The 24,530-nt window shown below is 48.9% G+C and overlaps 3 protein-coding genes across 5 annotated transcripts; all 3 read left to right on the top strand.

The window, feature by feature from the left end:
• Positions 1–1,930: 1,930 nt before the first annotated feature.
• LOC120641612 (protein RGF1 INDUCIBLE TRANSCRIPTION FACTOR 1-like) lies at positions 1,931–4,057 on the top strand. The gene is made up of 4 exons (XM_039917801.1): positions 1,931–2,275; positions 2,392–2,592; positions 2,904–3,119; positions 3,209–4,057. Exons 1-4 carry the CDS (start codon positions 2,219–2,221, stop codon positions 3,476–3,478), a joined length of 744 nt encoding a protein of 247 aa, XP_039773735.1. The 5' UTR covers positions 1,931–2,218; the 3' UTR covers positions 3,479–4,057.
• Positions 4,058–8,083: 4,026 nt separating this feature from the next.
• On the top strand, positions 8,084–11,136 carry LOC120641611 (28 kDa ribonucleoprotein, chloroplastic-like). 3 transcript variants are annotated; one of them, XR_005662314.1, is made up of 5 exons: positions 8,084–8,443; positions 8,583–8,681; positions 9,115–9,390; positions 9,889–10,155; positions 10,672–10,928. XR_005662314.1 is itself a non-coding variant. In XM_039917799.1 (4 exons), the coding sequence occupies exons 1-4, from the start codon at positions 8,138–8,140 to the stop codon at positions 10,042–10,044; spliced, it is 837 nt and encodes a 278-aa protein (XP_039773733.1). In that variant the 5' UTR covers positions 8,109–8,137; the 3' UTR covers positions 10,045–10,309. The 3 variants fall into 3 exon arrangements, 1 of the variants encoding a protein (XP_039773733.1); XR_005662313.1 differs by having other exon boundaries at positions 8,109–8,443; positions 10,737–11,136; XM_039917799.1 differs by lacking the exon at positions 10,672–10,928 and having other exon boundaries at positions 8,109–8,443; positions 9,889–10,309.
• A 10,012-nt stretch (positions 11,137–21,148) lies between these two features.
• LOC120641610 (E3 ubiquitin-protein ligase Os04g0590900-like) lies at positions 21,149–23,202 on the top strand. The gene has a single exon (XM_039917798.1). The coding sequence runs from the start codon at positions 21,541–21,543 to the stop codon at positions 22,729–22,731; it is 1,191 nt and encodes a 396-aa protein (XP_039773732.1). The 5' UTR covers positions 21,149–21,540; the 3' UTR covers positions 22,732–23,202.
• The last annotated feature ends 1,328 nt before the right edge of the window (positions 23,203–24,530 follow it).

Here is a 24,530-nt window from a genome sequence, read left to right as displayed (position 1 = left end):
CAAGCTTAAGCTAAGCTCTCGCGTAACTTCCACACTCGGCCGCTTCAGAGCACACGTAGCACGATGGCTGGTTGCTTCGACCCATAGAACTTGAGACCGGCCGTGAAGCGAGGGATGTGATATAGATAATTACTACTGCTAGATATGACTAGTATTATTATCACTGGACGCATCAGGCTTACATCAGACGGCACCAATAATGCCTGAATAATGCAGGGTGCGTAGACTTTGAATTACTCGAGCATTTTTTTATAAAAAATAGGTCTTTTGATCAGACAAGAAAAAAAGTAGGTCTTCTGATCAGAAAAGAAAGGGGGCGGTGATGTAACAAACGCCAAACCATTTCCTCTCGCTCGGTAATTAAGCAATACGTTTTCTCTCGATCCTCTTGTTCCTTGTGCTTGCGATCGACTAGGGCCAGGGCCGGCCGGCTCCTGGCCTCATCATTTCTCCGGCCGGATAATTGTTAATCGGTTCGCGCATCGTTATCGGGCCCCGAGGGATTACGACCGGTTCCAGGCGCCGATGTGATGCGTAACCGCAGCGCGATTAAAGTAAGCGGCAGGGGCTTTGTTGTAACCGAACCTTAATCCAATCCAACGCCCGGAGTTGTCTGTCTATTCAGCGGCATGGAAATCATGGTGTCCGTGAGCCGTGAGGTGATGTAGCGTTTGGGGGGTGGACAAGCTACTACTAGTCCAGACTCCAGAGGCGTTGCAAGGGTGGTTGACCAATACTACCGAATGCCGTACGGCGGCCGGAAAAGAAACCATCTACTCTTTGTTAATCACGGTGACTAAGATGACATCTTTTTAATTTTATGCTCTGTGACCTGCTCCTGCTGCATTACTTGCCCCGAATGATGATTATGGCAAGAGACCATTTGGTTAGTTACAGGCGTCTACACTGACCAATCAAGTCATTACTGAACATCTGCATATAGTACTTGTAGTACTGTACTGCTTCTGCGCTAGAGCCTACTTTGTCATCGAGCCACCAACAAGTTAGGCACGCATTAGAAAAGGAAAAGAAAACGGATCGTCTTTGTCGCCACGAACAATACGGAAGCATCTCGACCGAGAACAAGTGAACAGGTTCTCCCAACAGCGAGCTCCATCCGAGACGGCGCGCGCTGGAGAATGTGAAAGCGAGCATCTGATCCCTCCTGCCTCCATCATATGCATGCCTCGCCACTCCCCTCCCCTTCCTCCCTCTGGTGAAGCGAATTCCCCTCGGTGCCGGCGTCGTGACTGCAACTGCAAATGGGACCGTGGATAGTGGATGGTAAACTTTTTTTCCCCGCAGGAAAATCGTGGCTGGGTGCTTTGGCACATCTGCACTAGCCGCCGCCTGAATGGGCGCCTCTCCTACAGGCTACGGCCGCATGGGTGGAGCAAGTGGCGAAGAAACCGCACGAAGCACCAGGTATTCTGTCCAGCCAATAAACAAAGCAACACCACCAAAGCGAGAAGACACGTACGCCGGGTCGGGTTGGGTCCTGGTAGCAGCCAGATGCGACCTCGACCCGTGCCCGGGACTAGACCGGAGCCGGCGACGTCACTGCTGATGGTGGCGTTGCCCGGCATTGACCGCAAGAGCTCCGGATGAAAATTCCACGCGACAGCACAGCACGATCGGATTGGGCCACTGGCCTTTGTTCAGTCTTCAGTGAGGTCTCTGCCCGGTGCGCCGTGAGAGAGGGGTCGCGGTGGATGAACAGCGATCTGATGGAGAGACAACTACTAGGTTCCGTCTCCTGAACCTGACCCCGAAGCGTGACAGGGTGAGGGGGAGAAAAGAAAGATTATTGTTTTCACGGCGCAGTGAAGTGAAGGGCCGGGTCCGCCGCGGCGGCCAAGCGGGCGGCGCACCGCGGGTCCGGCTGGGGGAGCGGATAAGGACGACGAGCTCGACCCCGGCTTGGCATGACACGAACACAAAGCATCGTTCCCTGTTGGTAATTTACCACCACTAGCACTCAACCGGCGCTGGCGCGCTGCCATACTTCTCGCTGCCGCCGCTTGCTTTCCTTTCCCCCGCCGGTCTACAAAGACAGCTTTCCTACCCCCCACTTCTTTCTTCCAAAGCCTCGCCTTTTCCCTCTCCCTCGTCTTCCCTCGCTCGCCTCCCCCTCCCCTCCAAATCCCCCCTCCCTCGCCTTCCAGTCCTCCACATTCTTCCTGCTCTGCAGCTAGCTGCTTTTGGCTGGGGATCGGAAATGGCAATCGACGACGAATCGCCGCCGCTCAGGGTCAACACCAGAGGCGGCGCCATGGTAACGTCTTCTTTTTTTGTAGCGCTCTGTTCTTGCCTTTTCGGGGGGCTGCTCCCTCTGTTCCTCGGCGCTTTGCCGGATTGGTGCTAATGGCGGCGCCGGATCGAATGCGGCAGGGAGGAGGGGAGTGCGGCGGGGCGGAGAACCAGCGGTGGCCGCCGTGGCTCAAGCCGCTGCTGGGCACGAGCTTCTTCGGTCAATGCAAGCTGCACGCGGACGCGCACAAGAGCGAGTGCAACATGTACTGCCTCGACTGCATGAACGGCGCGCTCTGCTCCCAGTGCCTCGCCTACCACCGCGACCACCACGCCATCCAAGTGAGCTCGCATTCCTTGCCGTCGGATTGGAGCAGCCGGCGCCGGGCCCTTTCTCTCCCTCGAGAGAAACGGCAGCCAGCTTCCATCCAAAGGCGCTTCTCTCGGTCTCTCCTCCTTCGCTTAGACTCGTTGTTCGTTGCGTCCAAGATTGCAACGGCCAATCTTTCCTTAGACGCGTTGGGAAAAATCCAAGGATCAGGGATAACTGACTTCCTTGAACCGGCAGGCAGCGAATGCGCCTGTTCCATTCCATCCGCCGCGGCATCTCGCTGACGGCGATGCGCGCTCTGCTTCTTTTGTTCTGGGCGCAGATACGGAGGTCCTCCTACCACGACGTGATCCGGGTGTCGGAGATTCAGAAGGTGCTGGACATCACCGGCGTGCAGACGTACATCATCAACAGCGCGCGCGTGGTGTTCCTGAACGAGCGCCCGCAGCCGAGGCCCGGCAAGGGCGTCACCAACACCTGCGAGGTCTGCGAGCGCAGCCTGCTCGACACCTTCCGCTTCTGCTCCCTCGGCTGCAAGGTGCCCTACGCTACGCCGCTCCCATCTCCCTTGGTAGTATGTTCGATTCGCAGCAGCATTGTAATGTTCTTCTCCGGTACCCCGCGCAGATCGTCGGCACCTCCGGCGAGTTCCGCATCCGGAAGAAGCACTCCGCCATCAAGAGGAAGAAGAGGCCGCAGCACAAGGTCGGCGCGGCGGCGTCGGACTCGGAGGGCGACTCGTCCACGAGCACGAGCGGCGGGAGCGACAAGAGCAGCGTGGTGCAGAGCTTCACCCCATCGACCCCGCCGGCGACCGCCAACAGCTTCCGCGCCGGGAAGCGGCGCAAGGGTGTGCCGCACCGGTCGCCGTTCGGCAGCCTCATGGTGGAGCTCTAGTCTTCTAGAGCAGCAGCAGCGCCAAGCCAATGCCGCCGTCGCCAAGAACCATGGGTACACCACTGTAGCATACGCGCCTCTACATACCATCCATAGGTAGCTGTCGGATCGACCGATCTGCATACCATAGCCAGCCAAAAGGAGCTAGTAAGCAATAACGAAGGGCCCCATTGCACGCCTGCGCTTCTGGACGAGGAGGCCGGTGCGGTGAGGCGCAGCGGTTACTTTCATGGTAGTTTTTACTCTTCACTGTGCTATAGTAACAACGGTTTGAGTTTGGTGCCAGCCTCCGAAAGGCAACGAGGTTGTTGTAGCAGTTACTCTCCTCCCTCTCGTCATCAGCCGCTACTGGAGTAAGTTTTGCAAGCTTTTACTATAGCGAGTAAGTTTCTCTAGCTTTTTTTTACCGGTGCTTGATATAGTAGTGGTAGATGTACATATACATATATACTGTCACAGATGGGGGAATGGTTCGGAGTGTAGCTCCGGTGTTCATATTCGTGTGTAATAAGAAAAAAAGGATAAGAATGCTGCTCCTGGATGGCCTTCGTTGTGAAAATGTTTTGTTTGCTTGCTTGATTTGGTGATTTCTTTCTCCTCCCTCTCTTTTTCCCCGTACCATTCACCTCCAGATGCTAGAATCGGCCGTGCAGTGCAGGGGGTGCAATTCCGGTGGCAAATGCGGAGGGCATCAGGCCTTGCGTTCGGATCTGCGCAATGGGATCGATCGATCGGTGCCGGCCGGCGTTTTCTGGGGCGTGTTTGGTTTGGGGGTCGTTTATTTGACTATTAATTAAAAATATTAAATGAAGTCTAATTATAAAATAATTTTCACAATTATGGTACTGTAGCATGTGCTGTAGCTAATAAAAACTTTCATTAAATTCGTCTTGAAAAATTATATTCATCCGTGAAAAAAATCGTAAATAAACTTCGTTTAATATTTCATTCATGCATTCATCATTTTGTGAAAAAATTTTCACATTATAAACCAAACATGGCCCTGGTCCCTCGCTGGGTACGGCGAGCTGAGCCATGCCGCCTGCCTATAACTTGGTTGACCCGCCGCTCGCCCAATGACAGCGGCCGGTCGCCGCCGACGTTGACGCCACCGTGGCCAGTAGCCACCGTCGCCGCCGGACCGGCCGGGTTCCTTCCTCCCATACGGAATGGTAGAAGGCTGGCCGTCCAACCCCCTTCCCCCGTTTAAACTCCTCTGCGGGAGGTAGGCCCTCCCTCTAGTCGGCGGCTGGACGCAATAAAGGCGGCTCGATCCAGAGGCGAGAATGCGAGATCCACGAGGTCGTACGGACGGGCACCCGCCCGGTGCTCCGCTCCGCGCACAGTGCACTGGCAGCGCCACGTGCGCGCTCCCGAGCTCCAAGAACCCGTATAGCCCCACCGAGGGAAAGGCGAAACGTGGAGCGCGCGCCATGCTGGCCCCCTGCCGGCCTCCCGGGGGGACGGACAGGGTGCCGGCGCGGTGGCGTGCAGGGCAGCAGGGGGTGCTGCCGCGTCCGCTTGCGCTTGGCGTGCGAGAGCAGAGCACGGCGGCTCGCCCGTGCTCGCCGTGGCCTCGTGCGCCCGCACAGTGCGGCGTCCGTCCCTGTTCGTGCCCGTCCCACTCGCGCGCGCGCGCGGCGCGGCGAGGTGGCTGGAAAATGCGGCCGCGCCCACCACCACCGCGCGCCCCCGCGCGTGACGCTGCCGGCCGGGGGCGACGCCGCCACCCACCCACCACACACTCGGCGCCCCCCCCCCCCCCCCCCCCCCCGCTGCCCCGCATCGCACGCCCTGGCACGCGCGCCAACGACTTTCGGCCGCCGCCTGATGCCACTCGCAGCCCACCCGGCCCTGCCTCTCCTCCGTCGCGACGGGGTACGGACACGGTTTGGCGCCGCGCACGGCCGTCCGTGACGCTGGCGCGCCCATCGGACGGTTACTTCTTTTTTGCCTCCCCAGCCGCTACGGTCCGCGGCCGGCCGGCACCTGCCGCTGGAATAGGAATTACCGTGGGGCTCGCTGGGCGCCACCGATAGGCGATGGGCCATGGCTGGTAGATACTGCTGCTACTACTAGCAGATCAACTGGCCGGAGAAGATTTGGACGTGGATTGGATCGGATCGCCCACGAGTCACGAGTCCGGGGGGATATTTTGGGAGTTCCTACTGGTGGTTTTCCACGACGAAAGCAACCGGGGGGGGGGGGGGCACCACCACCGTACTTGCTCCGTTCCTTTCCGGCGAGGAGTTCGGCCGGCGTACGAGCCAGCCAGCCAGCCGCCTTCGACTCCTCCTGGAATTTCGCCAAACAATGGCTGAACCCAGGGCCCCGCGACGCGTACGTCCTCCTGCCAGATAACGCTCCTGATTTCCTCAGAAAGGATCGCAAATTTCTTCCTCCCGGTGGTGGCCAGGCGCGTATGGTTCATGCTCAACTAGCGGCGCTTTCGCGAGCATTGCTCCACTACTCGGCGCTGGGGGAATCGGCGAGTGGGTGGGTGCGCTAGGGTTCTCACGCCCACCACCGCGCTCCTCATCTCCATTTCACCGAGATAATTGAGCAGCTGCTGCCTAGCTAGTGGTATGGTGACACGGCCAGGTGCTGCCCCGCCCCACTCCACTCCGCCCTCCGCGTCGTGGGATCGATCACTCTCTTTTGATCCGATAACTTCGTAGCAGGAGCAGCAGCATGGCTGGGCGATCGATCAAAACAAAGCAGAAAAGCTCGTGTGGGCGCGATGGATTCCGAGCGATCTCGGCGACGGCGAGAGCGGCGTGGCACGAGAAAAAGGGAGCGCGCAACGCGCACACGAACCGGTGCCCCCTGGCCCTTTCGAGTGGATCAGATCGAACCCTAGCGAAACTGTGTCATCGAGCCACATCCCATCCATTTCGAGCCACCGGATCGCTTTCGTTGCAGCAGCAGAGTTCGCGGGGCACGGGCGCCCGGCCGGCCAGTTTTTTCTTCATCGCCTCCTTCTGGATTTCGGCATAGAAAATTCTGTAGAGCGGCGACTTTTGCGAGAGAAAAGAAGGCCAAGTGGTGCCAGATTTTTCTCCGTCCCGTCATCCGGTGCGTGCGCGTTTCGTTGAAAAGGGGAGGGAGACGTTGAAAGGGTTCTAGGCCGGACTAGGTCCCAGGTATCCGGGCTTGTCAGGAAGCTCCTTCCTTAAGAAATCAGCAAAGGCTGAATGATGTCTGGGTCCTACATGATCAAGCCTGAATCAAAGGGCAATCATCATAATCTCTATCAAATAGTGTCATTGTTTTTTTTAAAAAAACAAACTCACCAAGCATGTACAGTTATCATACATAGTTGCAGAGCGAGATCATAGTTCACCAGGGAAGAATAGAAGATGCTCACATTGCTTCCAGTTTCTGCATTAATCAGTTTCCTATTCTGTGAAGATGGCACATGGCGGTGGACTGGCCCCAACCGCGTGTCCTCACCTCACCTCACCATCCGATTCCTACTAGAAAAATACAAGTAGCTACTACTTGGTAGTACAGTATGTCAGTACGTGGCAGATTGAAACAATGCAAGAACGAACTGACAAAAATAGTGGCCAGCGTGGTTTAGAGAAGATGGGAGATTCTGCTACAAGTGCAAACATAGATTGCCCGAAAAGAAAAGAAATTAAAAGAGCGTCTAACTTTGTTGGACCTCATTTAACCAGTTTTAGCACAACTAGTCATCTTTGTTCGTAGCCTTTCGGTAAATCTAGACGACTAGACGTTCCATTTTTATGTGTTGCGCTTGTAGGATGAGGACTTGACTACATTATTACCCTGTCTGAGAAAGAATCATCCGTCGCCGTCAATCTCAAACAGTAGAGCTCGTGAACAATCTGACCACCGTGACAAGATCCAACAAATATACGGGAGACTGGTTTGAGATGTCCAGGTCCAGGAGTCCAGCTCCCTGTCCTTCTTTCTCGCAAGAACTCGATGGAATCCGATCCGCAGGTGTGTGTATATATCAGCTGATGGATACCTCATGATTCATGAATCGAGCTTACCTGCTGCTGTGCGTATGTAGCTTAACTGTAGTGTGACTTGTGTTGTTAGAAAGGGCTGAAGATGAAAAAGGAAAAAGTCTACTCCAACTCAACGTTTCTGAATGTATGTTCTTTTTAAAGAAAGAAAACGTTTGTTAATGTGTCTTTTCTCTTTTGAAGGAAAGGGGTCCCTGAATGTGTCTTTGATTTGTTATAGGCGTCATTTGTACACTGACAAATAAAAGTAGACCGTGTCGTCAAATCCGAGCTAAAAGTTCGATCGATCACATCTAGAGATGTAAGTGGGTACCTATTGGTGTTTTTGAGTTTCTCATTCTAATTTTTTCTCCTAAAATAATTACATAACATGCCATTCTAGTTTATTTTATCAAGTTTTGGATCGACCCAATAATCTTTTTAAAAAAATGGGACTTGCATCCCTAATCGCACCTGGATGACGCCTAGTGAAACTGTTCATGTTCTGGGCGTCCACAGACGATCAACGATTCAGCGTCATCTCTATTCTGTGCCTCACATTTCGTTTCAAAAAAATTCTGTGCCTCACATTATCCACCGCGCGGCAAGCCTGCAACCAGACAACCACGTTATCCGAAACGAAATCAAACAGCCCGAACCGCCCGCCCCGCGACCCATCCCAATGGCGGCGCTCCCGCTCGCGCGGAGCCCCCACCCTGCCGCGGCGCTCCCGGCCCCGCGAGTTTCCCAATTTGCCCCTCCTCTGCGCCCGCTCCGCTCCCCTCGCCGCCAGCACCGCTTCCGCCTCCGCTTCCCGGGAGCCGCTGCCGCCGCCGTCGCGGCCTCCTCGCCCCCGGAGGCGCAGGCGGCCCCCGCGGCGGAGCAGGAGAAGCGGCGGAAGCTGTACGTGGCCAACCTGCCCTGGTCCCTGCCCGCGCCGGAGCTCGAGGAGCTCTTCGCGCAGTGCGGCACCGTCAAGGACGTCGAGGTGAGGGCGCGCCCACCGGATTCCACAAAGCGCAATGCCGCGTGCACCGGCGAGCCGTTGAGGCGCGCTTTTGAATTTTTTTTTTTGTTTCAATTGCGATTCAGCTTTTGAGAACAGCGCTCGTGGTTGCTTGGTGAAGCTGATCAAGGGGAAGGATGGGAGGAACAGGGGGTTCGCGTTCGTGACGATGTCGACGGCGGAGGAGGCGGCCGCGGCCGTGGAGAAGCTGAACTCACATGTGAGTGTGTTTACGGTTGCTTCGACGCGTTTCGTTTGCAGTTTGCACCTTGCTGTAGTTTCACGAATGAGCATATTTTGTAATCACCACAATAGCAGATAGACATAGTTCAAATGCAGATGCGAGTAGAAGATGGTTGTTGCATTCTCCTCCACGGAGGCATTCAGCAATTTCAGCAACTTACGGGATATTAACGGCTTGCACTCCGCGTGGACATAGGCTTACATGTGATGCAATCTCACTTTCGTGATTGAAATTTCGACAGCATGAGACCAGTTTATAAGTGCAATTGATATTTTGTTCAATGAACTTGTCATTAAAATGATGGCGTTTTGTCCCAAATAAGATATTACGTTGAGAAAATAAATTCTTATCTCAAGAAATTCACCCATGGATCTCTTATACTAGTTTCTGCATGCTCAATGTTTTGTAGAATGTAATGGGGCGTTCAATCAAGGTGGAGTTTTCAAAGAGCTTCAGAAAACCCGCTCCACCTCCTCCTCCAGGCACCGTTATGGAGAGGCACAAGCTTTACGTCTCCAATCTTCCATGGAAAGCGAGAGCTCCCGATGTCAAGGAATTCTTCTCAAATTTTAACCCGCTTTCTGCTAACATTATCTTCGATAATGGAAAAGCAGCTGGCTACGGTTTTGTTTCCTTTGGGACAAAAGAAGAAGCAGAGGCTGCTCTCAGTGAGCTTGATGGAAAGGTGTTACATACAAACATCTGCTTTTACGTTTTACAATTTACAGTTAGAATGTTGATCAACCACTGATACATCAACTGCTGCGATGATGTTTGACCCAACAAGCTTAATGTGAATGCTTTTCATTTATATTCTACATATTATTACCTTATTTTTTTGTGAGGATGTAGCATGCCTCCTTTGACACATATCTCATCTAGATACAAATAAAACTGACCTATCAGCTATTATCTCTATTGTTTCCTCCTTTATATTGTGGCAAGCTGTCAAATGGAAGATAACACGGCTCAGGGGCAGCTGTTAGTTGCCTTGCTTGTTCTCTATTTTCGAGACGAATAGTCCCTTACCATTGGCTTACAACAACAAATCTGCTATCATACAGTTACATGTCTGCTCTATTCCTTTACATTTATTTATAAAATCAAAGGCAAGATGCAATAAACATGCACACCAGTGACGAAACCTCTGAGGTAGGACACTTATCTTTTGTCCTTTATGTAGGAACTTATGGGAAGACCTGTTATTTTGAAATGGAAGGAAAGTGGCGATGGTAAGGATGAGGTTGTAAAAGCTGACGGTGAAGTTGAAACTGTAAATACTGATGGAGCAAGTGCGGATGATGCCAGCAATGATGGAGGTGAAGATAAACAGGAATAGTAAAAAAAATACTATACTGTCCTAGAGGAAGAAAGTTTCTTCTGCCTTATTGATATAAGCACAGATATGGAGCCTTGTTGTACAGCAAGAAGTTTTTCCCCATACTTCCTGGTATGTGAGTGCATGATCATTGTGCCTATAATTGCACTTATCACTCATGGTTGGTACTTGAATTAATTTGTTTCTGTGGAAAATTTAGTTCCAAGGCAATTATTGTAAAACTTTTCATTAATGGTATGCATTGAGGAATCTTCGATGTGCTGTATGTAGTTTGCTTCCCTACTTTCTTCTTGCTGCTATCGCTTCCTGAATTTTTCTGTACTTCAACATTTACCATGCAACTTGCAATCTTGAGTAGATTCAAGCAGCTTGAGCAGTCAGGTATCAGCTTGCGACTCAACTCCCTTTCATAATGGTGGGGGAATGCACAAACCTAATGCTCAGTTCATTTAATATTAAAATTTGAAGCTTGGGAGAAATGTTCCATGAGTAACACACTTGTCATATCAGGAGCATCTAGGAGAAAGAAAATCGTCAGTTCCCTGAATATATTTTAATTGGCAAGTAATTGTTATTTTATTTCTTGTATAAACTCAGATCTGGCGTCTTTTTTTTTTTTTGCTCTAGATGTGGATTAGAGGGGACAATCAAAATCAACAGCTCAATTGTCATTGTGTGCCTTGATCCTGCAGACTGGGGCATCATTCAGGCTGCTAGGGAAATCTTGACGATGGACGAAACAGAGTACTAAAGGAGGGAGCTTTAGAGATTCAGTACCTTCATACTTGCTCAACTCTTCCCAGTTAGAGTCATTTTCACCACCTGTAACAGAATCCAATAAAACAACATAAATACAATGCTTATGCTTGGCATCATCACAAAAACTAGTTAGACTAACTATTTACTAGAAGACACAAGAGAACATTTAATTAAAAGTCCTAGATTATGCGGTGACCATACTTCCTATGTAACCACACAGAACTGAGCGAAATTCTCCTGTACAAACCTCCTGTAATCATGTAACAGTGCTATAAATCAATAAAGAACCAGGTGGGGAAGTCACCCCCCTCGGTTTGAAGTGTTCAAAAAAAACATTTAATTAAAAGATCTAATGCCATTAAGCCCCGTTTGGATCCAAGTGACTAAAGTTTAGTCCTATGTTTGGATATAAATTAGGAGGATCAAACATGAGCTGATTTCGAAACTAATTGCATAATCCGCAGCTATCTGACAAGATGAATTCATTGGTGGTCCTAATTAGCCCATGTGCTGCTACAATAAACATGAGCTAATCAAGGGCTAATTAGGATCAATGGATTTGTCTCATCAAATAGCCGCGGATTATGCAATTAGTTTCGCAATTAACTGATGTTTGGTCCTCCTAAAAACAAATTGCATAATCCGCAGCTATCTGACGAGATGAATCGATTGGTCCTAATTAGCCCATTGCGCTGCTACAATAAACATGAACTAATCAAGGGCTAATTAGGATCAATGGATTCGTCTTGTCAAATAGCCATGCAATTTGTTTCACAATGAGCTCATGAGCTAAACTTTAGTCATGAGCTAGGATCCAAACGGGGCCTTTAGATTAACCGGGCGGGGCGGAATGATGTATACTGGCCATATGTGTCTTCCCTTTTCAAAGCCCACAATAATTGTGATAGAAACCAAAGCAGTGGCAAGTTGAGCTTGAACAATCGGCATAAACAAACAAAAAATGCAATAGATGTTGGGATAAAAGCCAATCAAATGCACTAATTAATCCCTCATCTTGTGATGAACATTGAGGAGAATATCTACCAACAGATATGCAGCGGAATAATAACAATCACATGCACAACGACACAACGATTTACATGGGAAAACCTCCTCAATGTGAGGAGTAAAAACTCACGAGACCAACCGGTCCACTCCAAGCTTCCACTATAATCAACAAATGGTTACAAGGAGTCTTCTCTAGGACCTCTAGAGGATTACACCAGCAGCAACACATTTACCATGATGCAAACTTGGCATCAACAACAACAACCACAACCATCTAACACGAGGTATGACAACTGTCAAACAGAGAAGTAACAGATTCTGCCCCCTTCGGTATCCAGTTCGTATCTCACAAACTACAGGTCCACTGTGCACAAATTTTGGTAGGCAAGTAGACCTACGAGTCCTTGATTACTGACAAAATTTCAGCTCAATCGGACACCGTTTGACCACCCAAACAAATCATCTATCGAAACTGCTCTGTGCTGAAACTGCAGTCATCCGAACTGACAAAACACCTCTCAAATCTGATGCTCTGCTCAACCAATGTAACACCCAGTGTTTAACTGGGCCCGGATATTCCGGATAGGAGCCAGATGTTCCGGACTTGGCCATGAATGGCTGTTTCACCTACCCCGTCACCGGTTGCCGCCACGTACCGGTCGTCGAGCCCTTTCCCGGTCATTCACGTACGTCACATTTAAGCCGAGCACTCCCCCTTCACCCACCCCGTGCGCGCACTCTCTCTCTCTCATCTCTTTCTTCTTTCTTTGCTCGAACGGAGCCGAGCAGAGCTCGTTCCGCCCCCCCCATCGATCTCCTTCCTCCGAGCACCCCGCATCGATTCTTCGCGCGAGCACTTTCCCCAACCCCTCCTCCATCTTCCCCAACCCCCGGCCGAGCTTCTCCCCAGCCAAATCGACAGGGAACAACCCTCCTCTGGCCGGTCACCATTGGAGCCGCTCGAAGCTTAGGGCCGCCATTGATCTGCTCCCTCCGGCCGTTTCTCCTCGCCCCGGACCCCAAGAATCGATTCCCGGTGAGCACTCAACCTTCCCCGCCCTTTTCCCCATAGTTTCCTCGCCGGAGCACTGTCACACGCCGCCCGCGCGCCCAGGTTCGGATCATCTGGCCTAGGTCCGGATCATCCGGCACCTTCCAGAGGCAAAAAGTACTGTTGGGCCGGATCATCCGACCTTACTTCGGATCATCCGATCAGCACAGACCTTTAGTGTTTGTAAAATACGTAGAAAATTGTAGAAAAATAGGAAAAATGCAAAATTAGTTTTGTTAACTTCATATTTTTATGCTCTATGGGATAGATCCATGGATGGTATTATTTGACAACTTTTTCCATGCAATTTTATTTATGCTAAGTAAAGACCTTTATATCTTAATAAATGCATAAATGGAGAGTTAGAATCATGCATGCATTTCTCATATCATATGCATACGTGTAGCAGCCGCAGCGGAGGAGGTTGTCTATGAGATGGTTGCGGAGCCACAGGAGCCGCTAGAGCAGGCCCAGTAGGAGGAGAGGCGTGAGACCCAGGCCCAAGGCCAAGCTCACCCCAGAGCAGCAGCCAGAAGGCAAGCCCCGGTGCATGTCCTATTATTTTAAATTATGACTCACTATATATATATGTATATTTATTACTTGTGCATTACGTTTCAGGAGTTGTTTGAAACCCTAGTTGCATAATCTCTAGGTTCCCTTGAGTTTATACTAGTATGTATAGGGCGATAGTAATGCTATGCTTAATAGTTCTCAGTAGAAGTCGAGTGATTTCTGGTCACTTGTGAGATGTAGGATATATTTATACTCCAGTACATGAGTCATTGAATTTGATATAGAATGAATGGAAATTTGAGATCGGACGGAAAATAATGATGATATATAGGTATGGCAGCAGGATAGGGTTCCTGGGTGTCTTAGTCCCGTCTGTGTCGGTTAAGGACTGTACCGTTGTTGGCCCTGCTGATCATGTTTGAATTGTACTAACCGCATGCCGGGAGTAGGAGGTAGTCGAAACTGGTAAGCCGAGTACTGCCTCGCTTCGAAAGTACAGGAACCCGCACCCAACTCCTAGGGTAGTCGAGTGGCCGCGGAGAAAGGGGTTGCATATGTTTACTTTTGGCGGTCTCACGTAGGGCTCGGCTGACTATATGTCATTGGGTTGGTTCCTGTAGCTCGAGGTGTGGAGGGGAATGGTTGGTGCGTGGGGTCCGACGGGGCTTATGCGTGCCGTGTTGGTTAGGTTCACCTTGCAAGGTTAAATCGGATCGATTCGCCGTCAGTCGCTCTCGGATTTGAGCACCTTGATCTCCGAGTCACATCGTAGTGTTATGTTGGGATGATAAGTTATATATATGATGATGAATACATTGAATTATTATTTATTGCTCCACCATATTTGCTATAGTTGGTTTATGCAAATATTAGATCATGGTTAATTTGTATAGAACCTGGGGCTAAAATAATGAAAATAAGAACTTACTCTAGTTGCTTTTTCTGCAAAATGAACCACCAGTCAAATATCTTGCATGTCTAGATATGTGGGCTAAGTATACCCAATAGTCGGGTAAGTCTTGCTGAGTATTAGTTGCTCAGGGTTTGTTGCCACCAATTTATTTCAGGACACCCAGACGTCGACTTCTGTCCCTGTTGCGTCAAGTTCATCCGCCGGGATGCAGAGGGATGGGAGGTCGTTGGACCAGATAGTTAGATTAGGAGGTCGCGGGGTTGTGCATGTGTGGGCTGAATGTGCAACATGTCTGTTTTGTTAGACCGGTCTGACCGGTCCGTGGACCGGTCTGACCGATAGTTCAAGTGGAATTCCTTGTAGGCCGGTCTGATCGGTTGGATGAACCAGTCTGACCGGTGGTGTAGAGGCAGAACACTAGTATAGTTCTAGTTTCTTTTCCCGTTTGAAATTTGGCTACTTTATTGTAAAGTTTGTAAATTATTTAAGTTATGTAAATTATGTAAGTCTTATGTGTATTTGAACTTGGTTGTAAAACTTCATATCTCTATCGTGTGTTACTCTCGTATTTTCAAGTAATTGTCGTGCTTGTACCATCTGTGCCCACCTTCGCGTGGGACTACTGGTGTTGTTTCGATCGGGCCGTGGGTTGAGAAAGGACCATCAAATTAAACCATTAAGCTAATGCGCCTGATGCATTCAAATGACAGCTATTACGCTTAATTTAGAGTTTTAATTTGGAGGTTCCGTCACAACCAATCCTCAAACCAACTGACTAGATCGAAGTACTCTAAATGTAGAATGAGCTCACCAAGTTTGGCGCAAATCCAAGCACGTTTGAGCCTCCAATCACTAGCTTGAATCAGATCGGTTCACAGCCACCAAATCTGGACAGACCTCCTCCTTCTTCTTCCTCACTTCTCTCAAGTTGTGTTGTGTGTGTGTTCTGCTCTCCCTCTCACAAGTGACGCCCAGCACTGAATAGAGAGGAGTTAGGGTTTCTTTTGTGCTTTATACTTCCCTTTGAAGTGTTCTCAACCATGCACAAGCATTGGGCTTGTGGGCAGTTTTCTTGAGTTTTATTGGGCTGCCAAACATCCTCCATGTGGAGGGATAACCCAACAATAGATTGGCACAAGTCATGGCTAAATGATCACATCAATTAACTAGCTAGAATATTTCCTCACACTGCTTATATCAATAGCCATCCATTCTCTAGAACTAATGGGAGGCAAAGGCAAGTGACAGCAGAATTTACTGCTATTGATAGTAGTTATAACAAATTAAGGGAATAGAGACGTGCGTACCTTCAGGGATAGCCATAACCCTATCCTCTGGGTCGATATACTTGCCGATGTTACTAGGGAAATACACGACGCTAGCACCTCGAACCCTTTTAGTTGCAAACTCAACTGCGCCTAGAAGTTTGTTATCCCTTGTGTCGAGAGCGAGAACAAATACCTTGAGGTCCATGAATTTGACCCTGGCTTGCAAGTAAACAACACCGTCATCGATGATGCTAGGAGCTGGGAAGGAGACCAAGATGTTGTTGAAGGCTCGCTCTCCAGGTGACAGCAGTCCGTACTTGAGCATCTTGGAATTGAGCATGCTGCTGATGGAGGTGCCAGAAGCTTTGACTTTGCAGTCCTCGTGCCAGTCCTTCCAAGAGGTGGTCATCTTGGTGTTGCTCCATGTGGTGATCGTCCAGTCAAACATTTGCCATTCTTGTTCACCGTTATCGTCCACTGGGACAGCAGTGACTCCCAGGTGGACGAACTTGAGGCAGGGCTCCTTATCAATTAAGGTGCTGGTAATGCCGCGGATGGACTTTGGGCTACCCTAGTTGGGTCCCCTGGCCATTGTTGCAGCTCAAGTGGTCCAGAGGCAACGGTAGGGGGACGCCACGGAGGTTGGGCTCCCTGCTGAGCACGTCACAGAGCAGAATGCCGCGCCAGAGATCGACCCAGCCCATGGTACCACTTCGATGGGGATCACGGTGGACGTAAGATGGAAAAGGATCCGTTCTGCCTTGCTGGGGATCTCCTTGCCGTAAGGGAAGGAGACCTGCGGCTCCACCACTGACACCTCATCCTTGCTCCACTTGTCGGTCTTGGAGTCGAAGCGGTGGAGGGCGTACACGCCAGTCGCCAGCCCTGCGTGCGACCAACGCGGCGATGATGTAGTGCTCCTCCCCGCGTCGAAGGAGGCCGACATCTTCGCCGTGGAAGGTGGTGGTGGTATGCGGGATCAGCTTGAGTGACGGACCTCTCTCGCCCCCGGGCCGGTAGATGAAGTAGTCGTACACGTCCGAATCGACCACGGGGACGCGGAGGAGGATGAGGTCTTCCACGGCGCGGACGATGCGGGGAGGGTCTTGGGTGAAGTCGACGCCGGGGACTTGGTTCATGAAGAGGATTGTGGGTACCAGCGGGCGCTGGGGGCAGCTCATCCGAATTCTTACAACAAATTTAATATTTTAAAATAAATATGCTAAAAATTTTATGCTAATCTTTTTTATATTATCAAACATATTATTACACATAAGAATAAAATTTTGTATAGATTTTTTCATGTATTATTTGCTCCCTACAATTAAAAAGGTGAAAAAAGATTTGAATCCGTATCTGATCCGTATTCGAATTTTTATATCTATTATTTGAGAATATATATGATAAATTTGAGGTTTAGTTTTTATGAATCTTTACAAGATCAATGTTAAATATAAGGCTATGAATTTATATAATAAATTCTATATCTTATTTGTCCATAATCGAAGAAAAATGACTAAAAATCTAACATTCGAATAAACATCCGAATCCATCCTTACCCATGGATACCTCGATGGGCCAATCTTCACTGTTGTTGGCGCAGGCCGTGGTGCCGTTCCGGTCGAGGGAGTTGCCGCGTAAGGGGTCGCCGTGGAGGAGGACGTAGTCGGAGGTCGACATCATGGATCCTTGCTCTCCGGTGATGGCGGCGCCGCCGGGATCTGTGGTTAACCATCCACGGTCCAGGGGAACTTTATGAGGCTTCGCAGTCGGGACGTCGGACAGCCCAAGCCCAAGTTTGTTATTGGTAGACCGGCCCACGACGCCTGGGACGCACGCGTTTTCTCCGGGTCCAACTTCCGTTCCGTGACGCGCGGCCCCACTTTCCGAATACTCCCTGCGTCTGTTTCTTTCTTGATGATCCGCAGGACCGGCATATGAATTGGCTACCGAGAGATGGCTTGATGCGGCCAGTGAGCTGCACTAGCCACACGCCACCGGAACGGGTATGCGAGCTGATTGATCCTCTGTCGGCCACGTGGAACATCCAAGCACTCAGGACACATTTTTTACCAATGGATTGGGAAGTAATTATGAACATACACAAACAGGGGAGAAATTTGCAAGTATACCATTCTTTTGTGGAGTGAATGTTCATCACGCCTGTTTAAACTTTTTGGAGCCCTGAACGATTAATCTACTAGTTATCATGCAGTTGTTTGCTTGGTAAATTAATTTTTACCGCTAGAAATAATATCCAGATTTTTTTGTAGTAATACACAAGCAACCGGATGACTAGAGAACATATTGTGTTACCAGTATTATGCAAAGAATAGATCTAGTTGTGCAGTATAGCAGTGGTGGCTCCTATAATTTATTGGCACCACAAAATATAAAGTTCACTGTTCATCAGGAGGCTCATACGTTTTGCTCACTTTTTTACATTCTGCCAGTTCCTTCCGTAAGTCACTTTTTACATTTTGCACCACAAAATATAAAGTTCCTTTGATCATGAATCTAAAAATTATCACGTAGTTGCATTCCTCCAGATTATACAAAAATTAAGTGGAGAGAGTGTAGGACTGGATGGTCTTCTGTAGTTAGCTAGGAATATGGTCGCACTTAGCTTTCACCTGCATGGAACCATACATGTCCCTTTGTCTCCATGTGTCCCAAAATTTGTCCCTTGTTTCTGTCAATAATTGTCATGCATTGGCGCTGCTATATATATTCCTGTTATGTGTCAGTTTTGTGCTGATCAAGATGGAATGCAAAAAAGAAAAAGGAAAATATTTGAAGTTTTCAACTATTTCTGAATACCGAATAATCTCTGTCCAACTTAGACTCTATAAAACGATACCTGTTCTTCATTTCTTATCTTTAAGGTAAGCTCGGTCATGTGGCACTGCCTTTATTTAGATTGATTTGAATTTGGCATGAGGCTAAACTGTATTTTATTATGCATGTATCCATAATGCCAAATTGCCAATCCAAATTTCCATATAACTTTGTCCTCAAGAAAAAAGTGATTTTCATATATCTTTGGTTTAAACAGTCCTTTTACTTGAAGTATAAGGGATGTTCTTTTCATACCAGCACAAACTATTAAGGCTTATGTTGACACTGTAACAAGATTAGTGTCATAAAGCGAGAAGTAAATTCAAAGAAAGGTGTTGAATAGTGGGAGTAATCATCATCTTTTTTTTTAAAGCCATGCCGGCAAATTTTATTGATCAGATAAAATTGTTGCATCATTTGCTAGAAGAGCTGTAATAAAAGTGGGATGTGAGTCACCCCAAATACATGAAACTTTCTCTTCTAATGCTTGCCTAGCTAGCTCATGTGCGACTTGATTCGCCTCTCTGTCACAGTGCTCAAAGGTGGCCAATGGGAGATCCCTCCATAAATCATAACAAACCTCCAGAATTGGCACTGACGCCGAGGCCGTGAAGCCTCCATCCTGCATGATATCAACCACTTCTTGGCAGTCCGATTGCAGCACAAAATTAGTACATCCAATTTGATTTGCCAAACATAAACCTTCTTTCAAAGCATACGCTTCTGCCATTGGAGCGTCTAGCACTGACTGCAGGAAGCTCGTTGAGGCAGCAACAAATCCTCCCCTTGAGTCTCTAATGACCACACCCGTGCTTCCCATTCCAGCAGCAAAACTAGCATCCACATTTATCATGAGTTTGCCTTCCGAAGGTTTCTTCCATCCTTTACGAATTCTCACAACTTTGCCCTGAGCTCTCATATAGTTGCAGGTCAGAGCTGCGATTGACATAGCTGAACGGGATGGGTTCTGTACTGATTCACCATGGACAAAGCTTCTCCGTTCCCACCAGATGTACCAACACCCCGTTAGAATTAGCTCTGCTAGGCCAACATTATTGAGCGATGGTACCTTCCTCCTATCATTGATCAATTCTGCAATTATCTGTTGTCCCGAACTATCCCCAACAAGTAAATCCTGGATCCATCGCCAAACACCCAGTTGGTTCCAGATTGATTTTGCTCGGTCGCACATAAATAACATATGCTTTAAATCTTCCATCCTTGATGGGCACAATGGGCAGTCAGCATCATCTGCAATGTGTCGATTAAATAGAATGCCTTTACAAGGAACAAAACCTTTAAGTACCCTCCAGCCGAAGATTTTAATCTTCCCCGGTACTGCTAGTTTCCACATGCCCTTCCAGACATTGCTCGTTTCAGTATTGTAGTCAAATTGAGCCGACCATTGACAATGGTATGCAGACCTTACTGAGAACATTCCCGAGCGATTGTAGTGCCAGGCCACCACATCCTCTCTTCCTGGGGACAGCGGAATTTGGAGAATATTTTGTACATCCGCCGGGCAAAAGATTGATCTCAACAAATCTATATCCCAATTTCCATCTATCGGGTTTATTAGCTCGTCAACCGTAGTGGCCAAGCATCGGCCCCTAGGGGTTTGAATTCTTAGGTCCTGACTACCTGGTACCCAATTATCGGACCATATATTAATTTGTGAACCATCACCTACTCTCCAAATATAGCCCTTCTTGAAATATTCCAGTCCCGCAAGAACACTCTGCCAAGTGAAAGAGCTTCAGTAATCATCATCTTTAGTTATTTGAAGAGAGAAACATGATTGTTGAAGGAGAGACCTCATGGTTTATGATACAGCACAGTCCTTCTCTTTGGAGGTGAAACAGTAGTGGTACCCAGCATTGTCACAGGGGTACAAGATAATGGAAAATAGCAGCTTTACCTTTATGAAGTTACTTCTTTGACACTTAGACCTTGTTTGTTTACAGGGACTTTTTTAAGTCCGTGTCACATCAAAAGAAATCTTACTATTTTGTAGTATCAAATAAAATCTGTTTATAAATGTTTTTTGACAGCTGAGTGCTAATTCGCGAGACGAATCTAATGAGCCTAATTAATCCATAATTTGCTATAGTGAATCTACAGTGACCATCCGCTAATCATGGATCAATATACCTCATTAGATCCGTCTCTCAGTTTAGCCTCAGGATTCTGCAGTTAGTTTATAATTAACCTTTATTTAATACTTCTACATACTAAAATTCTCTTTGATGTGACATGGACTAAAGTTTAACCCCTGGAATCAAACAACACCTTAGCAGAGCTTTCAAATGTCCCCTTGATTCTCTTTATTTTTCAAGTGAATTTGACTGATCAAAGCTTATAGAATATGCTTATTCAGAAAAAAACTTCTAGAATATTAAACTTAGAAACCGGAAAACCTTGTAATAAGAGCAAACCAGGTGACTGGTTGAGTCTACCACATTGATTAAGGTTCAAGACATTTTCACACTGAAAATTATTTTTTTTAATGCCCTTCCTCTTTCAGTTGAACCTTGTCCTGGTAAGCTTCATTGATGCTACTGCTCTGTTTCTTCTTCTTCCTCCTCTTCTTTTTTGTTTTTTTTTTGGCGCGAAGCGTGTATTATTCTATTTCTGTTTGCTGTTCATTTCTTATTATCATAATATCATACGGATATCTTGTCTTCCTCATCTAATGTGTGTGCGGCGAAGGGGGCATCGAAGTTAAAGGAAAGCGGAGCAGACAACAGACAGAGGAAAAGAAAAAGGAAAGAAGAGCCGCAGCACCAAAAAAAAAAAACAAAAGCAAATAAGGTCAGGCCCCAACCACCACCATCTCTCCACATCTCCCTCCATCCCTCCCAAATTCTTTGCCTTGCAAAGAAGTCTCTCAAAGCCAGGAGCGTCATCTCATCATCTGATCTCTCCCCATACCCTCTCACAATTCCCAACACTGAGAAAGAACCATGGATCCAAGACACATCTGTCCTCCCTCATCTCATCACAATGATTTATCCCAGAAACTCACAGTGATGCTCTGCTAGCACCTGAACACTCAGTCTCAGAGACTGAGTGAGGTAGCTAACATCTCTCTCCGTACCTCCCTCTGCCATTGCTGCTTCTGCCAGAGCTCGTGGTGGGAGGCAATGGTCTCTTCACCACTTGCAATCTCAGGGGCACAGCCTACCTGGGTCCCCTATGAGGCAACCAAAGATTGCTCTCAGGGCCTGTGCAGCATGTACTGCCCGCAGTGGTGCTATTTCATCTTCCCTCCACCGCCGCCGTTCGACGTCGGCGGACCCAGCCCCGACGACTCCGGCCCCGTCTTCTCCCCGCTTGTCATCGCTATCATCGGTGTGCTGGCCATCGCCTTCCTCCTCGTCAGCTATTACACCTTCATCTCCAGGTATTGCAGCACCTTCGGTTCCTTCCGGGGCAGAGTCTTCGGCCCCAGCTCCGGTGACGCTGCCCGTGGCAACGGTGGTAGCGGCGGCGGCGGTGGAGGCCATGGCCATGGACAGTCCAGGAGTCAGGAGTCCTGGAACGTCTCGCCGTCAACCGGTCTGGATGAGGCCCTGATCAGCAAGATCACCTTGTGCAAGTACAAGCGTGGCGACGCCTTGGTCCGCACAACGGACTGCTCGGTCTGCCTCGGCGAGTTCAGGGACGGGGAGAGCCTCCGGCTGCTGCCCAAGTGCAGCCATGCCTTCCACCAGCAATGCATCGACAAGTGGCTCAAGTCCCACTCCAACTGCCCTCTCTGCCGCTCCAACATCACGTTCATCGCCGTGGGGATGGGGATGGCGACGCCGGAGCCAGATGGCCGTGGTCCAGGCGAGGGTGTTGGGAGGGACAACCATGCAGCAGAGGTGGTTGTGGTGATGGATGGCTTGGAAATCATGTGCGAGGAGCAGCAGAGCGTGGCGGGCAGCAGCGACGGTGATGATCATCATCAGGAAGCAAATGGTGGCCCAGCTGAGGGAATGGACGAGGCCGACAGGAAGGCTGAGATCAGAGAAGAATGCCCGCCGCCGCCGAGGAGGAGGGGCCCTTCGCCGTCGGACCCGAACCCTGACAGCCGCATGTCCATCGCCGACGTTCTGCAGGCCAGCATGGAAGACGAGCTCGTGGCAGCCAGGGAGAGCGGCCTCCTTGCAGGTGGTGCCGGCACGTCAAGACGGTGCCATGGTGAGAACAGCAAGGAATGGGGGCGCAGCAGCCGGCGCGCATCGCAGGACGCCATGGACCCCGTGGCGACGAAGAGGCTGCCGCCTGCCGGGCGGTCGTGCTTCAGCAGCAAGAGTGGAAGGGGAAGGGATCCAGATCTTCCGATGTGAGCTCTCAGTTCAGAATTTCAGATTTCACCTAGGATACTGGGTAGGGCATTTGTTTGCTTGCAAGATGGAATGTGAGCAGAAAAAGCAGGGACCAACCAACTCGTGGCAATGTTTTCATCACTACATCATGTGATGCCACAGGCGAACTGTTGGTTTGCAATGCTCGGTGAGGTCTCTTCTGCTGGTAGTTGTAGGCCTTGGATCGGTTCTTTCTTGCTCTTCTGTTGTACGTATTATTATGGCGTCCTACATTCCATTCTTTCAGTAGACATGTTCTTACTTTGAGTTCAGTAACATGCCTACAGTTTTCTGCCTCAGCAATTGCTATTCAGTAAAATGCTGAGCACATAGTGTGAAACTGACTGTGCAGTGGTTTAGGTCTCTTGTCCATAGGAGCTCTGGAACCCTTTTCTTTGGGCTAACAAAAATTGCAGGAATCCTCCGATCATCAATGATGGAGTTGTAGCATAACCAGATAAGCATGTGTGAGATCTTTGGTGTCACTGAAGTTTCCTGTGGTCCATTCAGTCAATCTCTCGTCTACAGGAATTCTGGAACCCTTTTTTATTTGGCTAACAAAAATTGCAGGAACCCTCCCATCATCATCATCATCGATGATGGACCTGTAGCACAATCAGATAAGCATGTGGGAGATGAGATCTTTGTTGTCACTGAAGTTTCCTGTGGTCCATCAGACCCCCACCCACGAACTAGCAGCTCACTCCCAACAAAGCTGCAACCGACACAGCTTTAATCCTGGGGTTGGAGTGTCTGTTTGTTTTGTTACCCATGTAGCAGTATCACACTGTCGCTGCATGATCCGCGGTCAGATCGGTCTCTCAGCCTGTGACCGATCAGAATCCGATCCCCCCCTCCGCTTTGCAAAAGCAAATCGATTCCTTATCGGCGACCACACTGACCGCCTTTAATTTGTTCCTCGATGTGTGAGAACCGCCCAATTTGATACTATTTTAAACGAACCGCCGGTCATTATCACCCAGATGAGAGTTAACACGTGCTTGCCGTAGAGCGTGCCACGTGTTATCCCACATCTAGAGACACGAATAACCGACACGTCATTCGTTCAAAATAATACCAAATCCGGTAGTCCCGGTATGTGCTCCAACATACGCCCAGAATCAGCATATGCACATACCGTATACAATCGAATACATAGCCAACAATCCACAAAGAGCAGTTATATAAAATCAGAGTTCGAAACTTAATATTACAAGTTCAAAATAGGTGGGTTTCAAGCTTCACTTTACAAGCCTTGGGCTCACGCGAGTCATAACAAACAGTGACTTAGAGCTTATTGAAAATACAGGCTCTCCCGAAGCTCAGCTACGATAAAACTTACTTAAGATGATGATGCCTTGCTCAAGGACATCACCACAGCAGCAACAACCTACTCTTCCCCCGCATTAGGATCAGCGGGGTAGAAATGGCCGAACACCACTTCCGGCTCACCTGCAACTAGGTTTAGAAAGCACCCTGAGTACAAAAGGTACTCCGCAAGACTTACGCGATTAAATAAACAAGGATCATGCAAGGCTCAAGTAAAAGCTTTAAGGTTAAGTAATTATTGCATAAGCATTAGCTCTCTACACTATCACCTAGCAGAATTAATTAATCTTGCCCAAACCCAAACAATTTTAGTTGATTAGGAGAGTAATAAAAACTATAACTGTTCATAGCTGTAACACGAACCATTCTCAGCATAAACGATATTCTATGAGGAGTTCATGGGTTAAAGAGCGTGCTCATAACCGAGAGCGCGGCAATTCGAATTGATTATA

The sequence above is a fragment of the Panicum virgatum genome, chromosome 7K (genome assembly GCF_016808335.1).
Source record: "Panicum virgatum strain AP13 chromosome 7K, P.virgatum_v5, whole genome shotgun sequence".
Taxonomy (NCBI): Eukaryota; Viridiplantae; Streptophyta; class Magnoliopsida; order Poales; family Poaceae; genus Panicum; species Panicum virgatum.
This window is presented reverse-complemented; position numbering and strand designations above follow the sequence as displayed.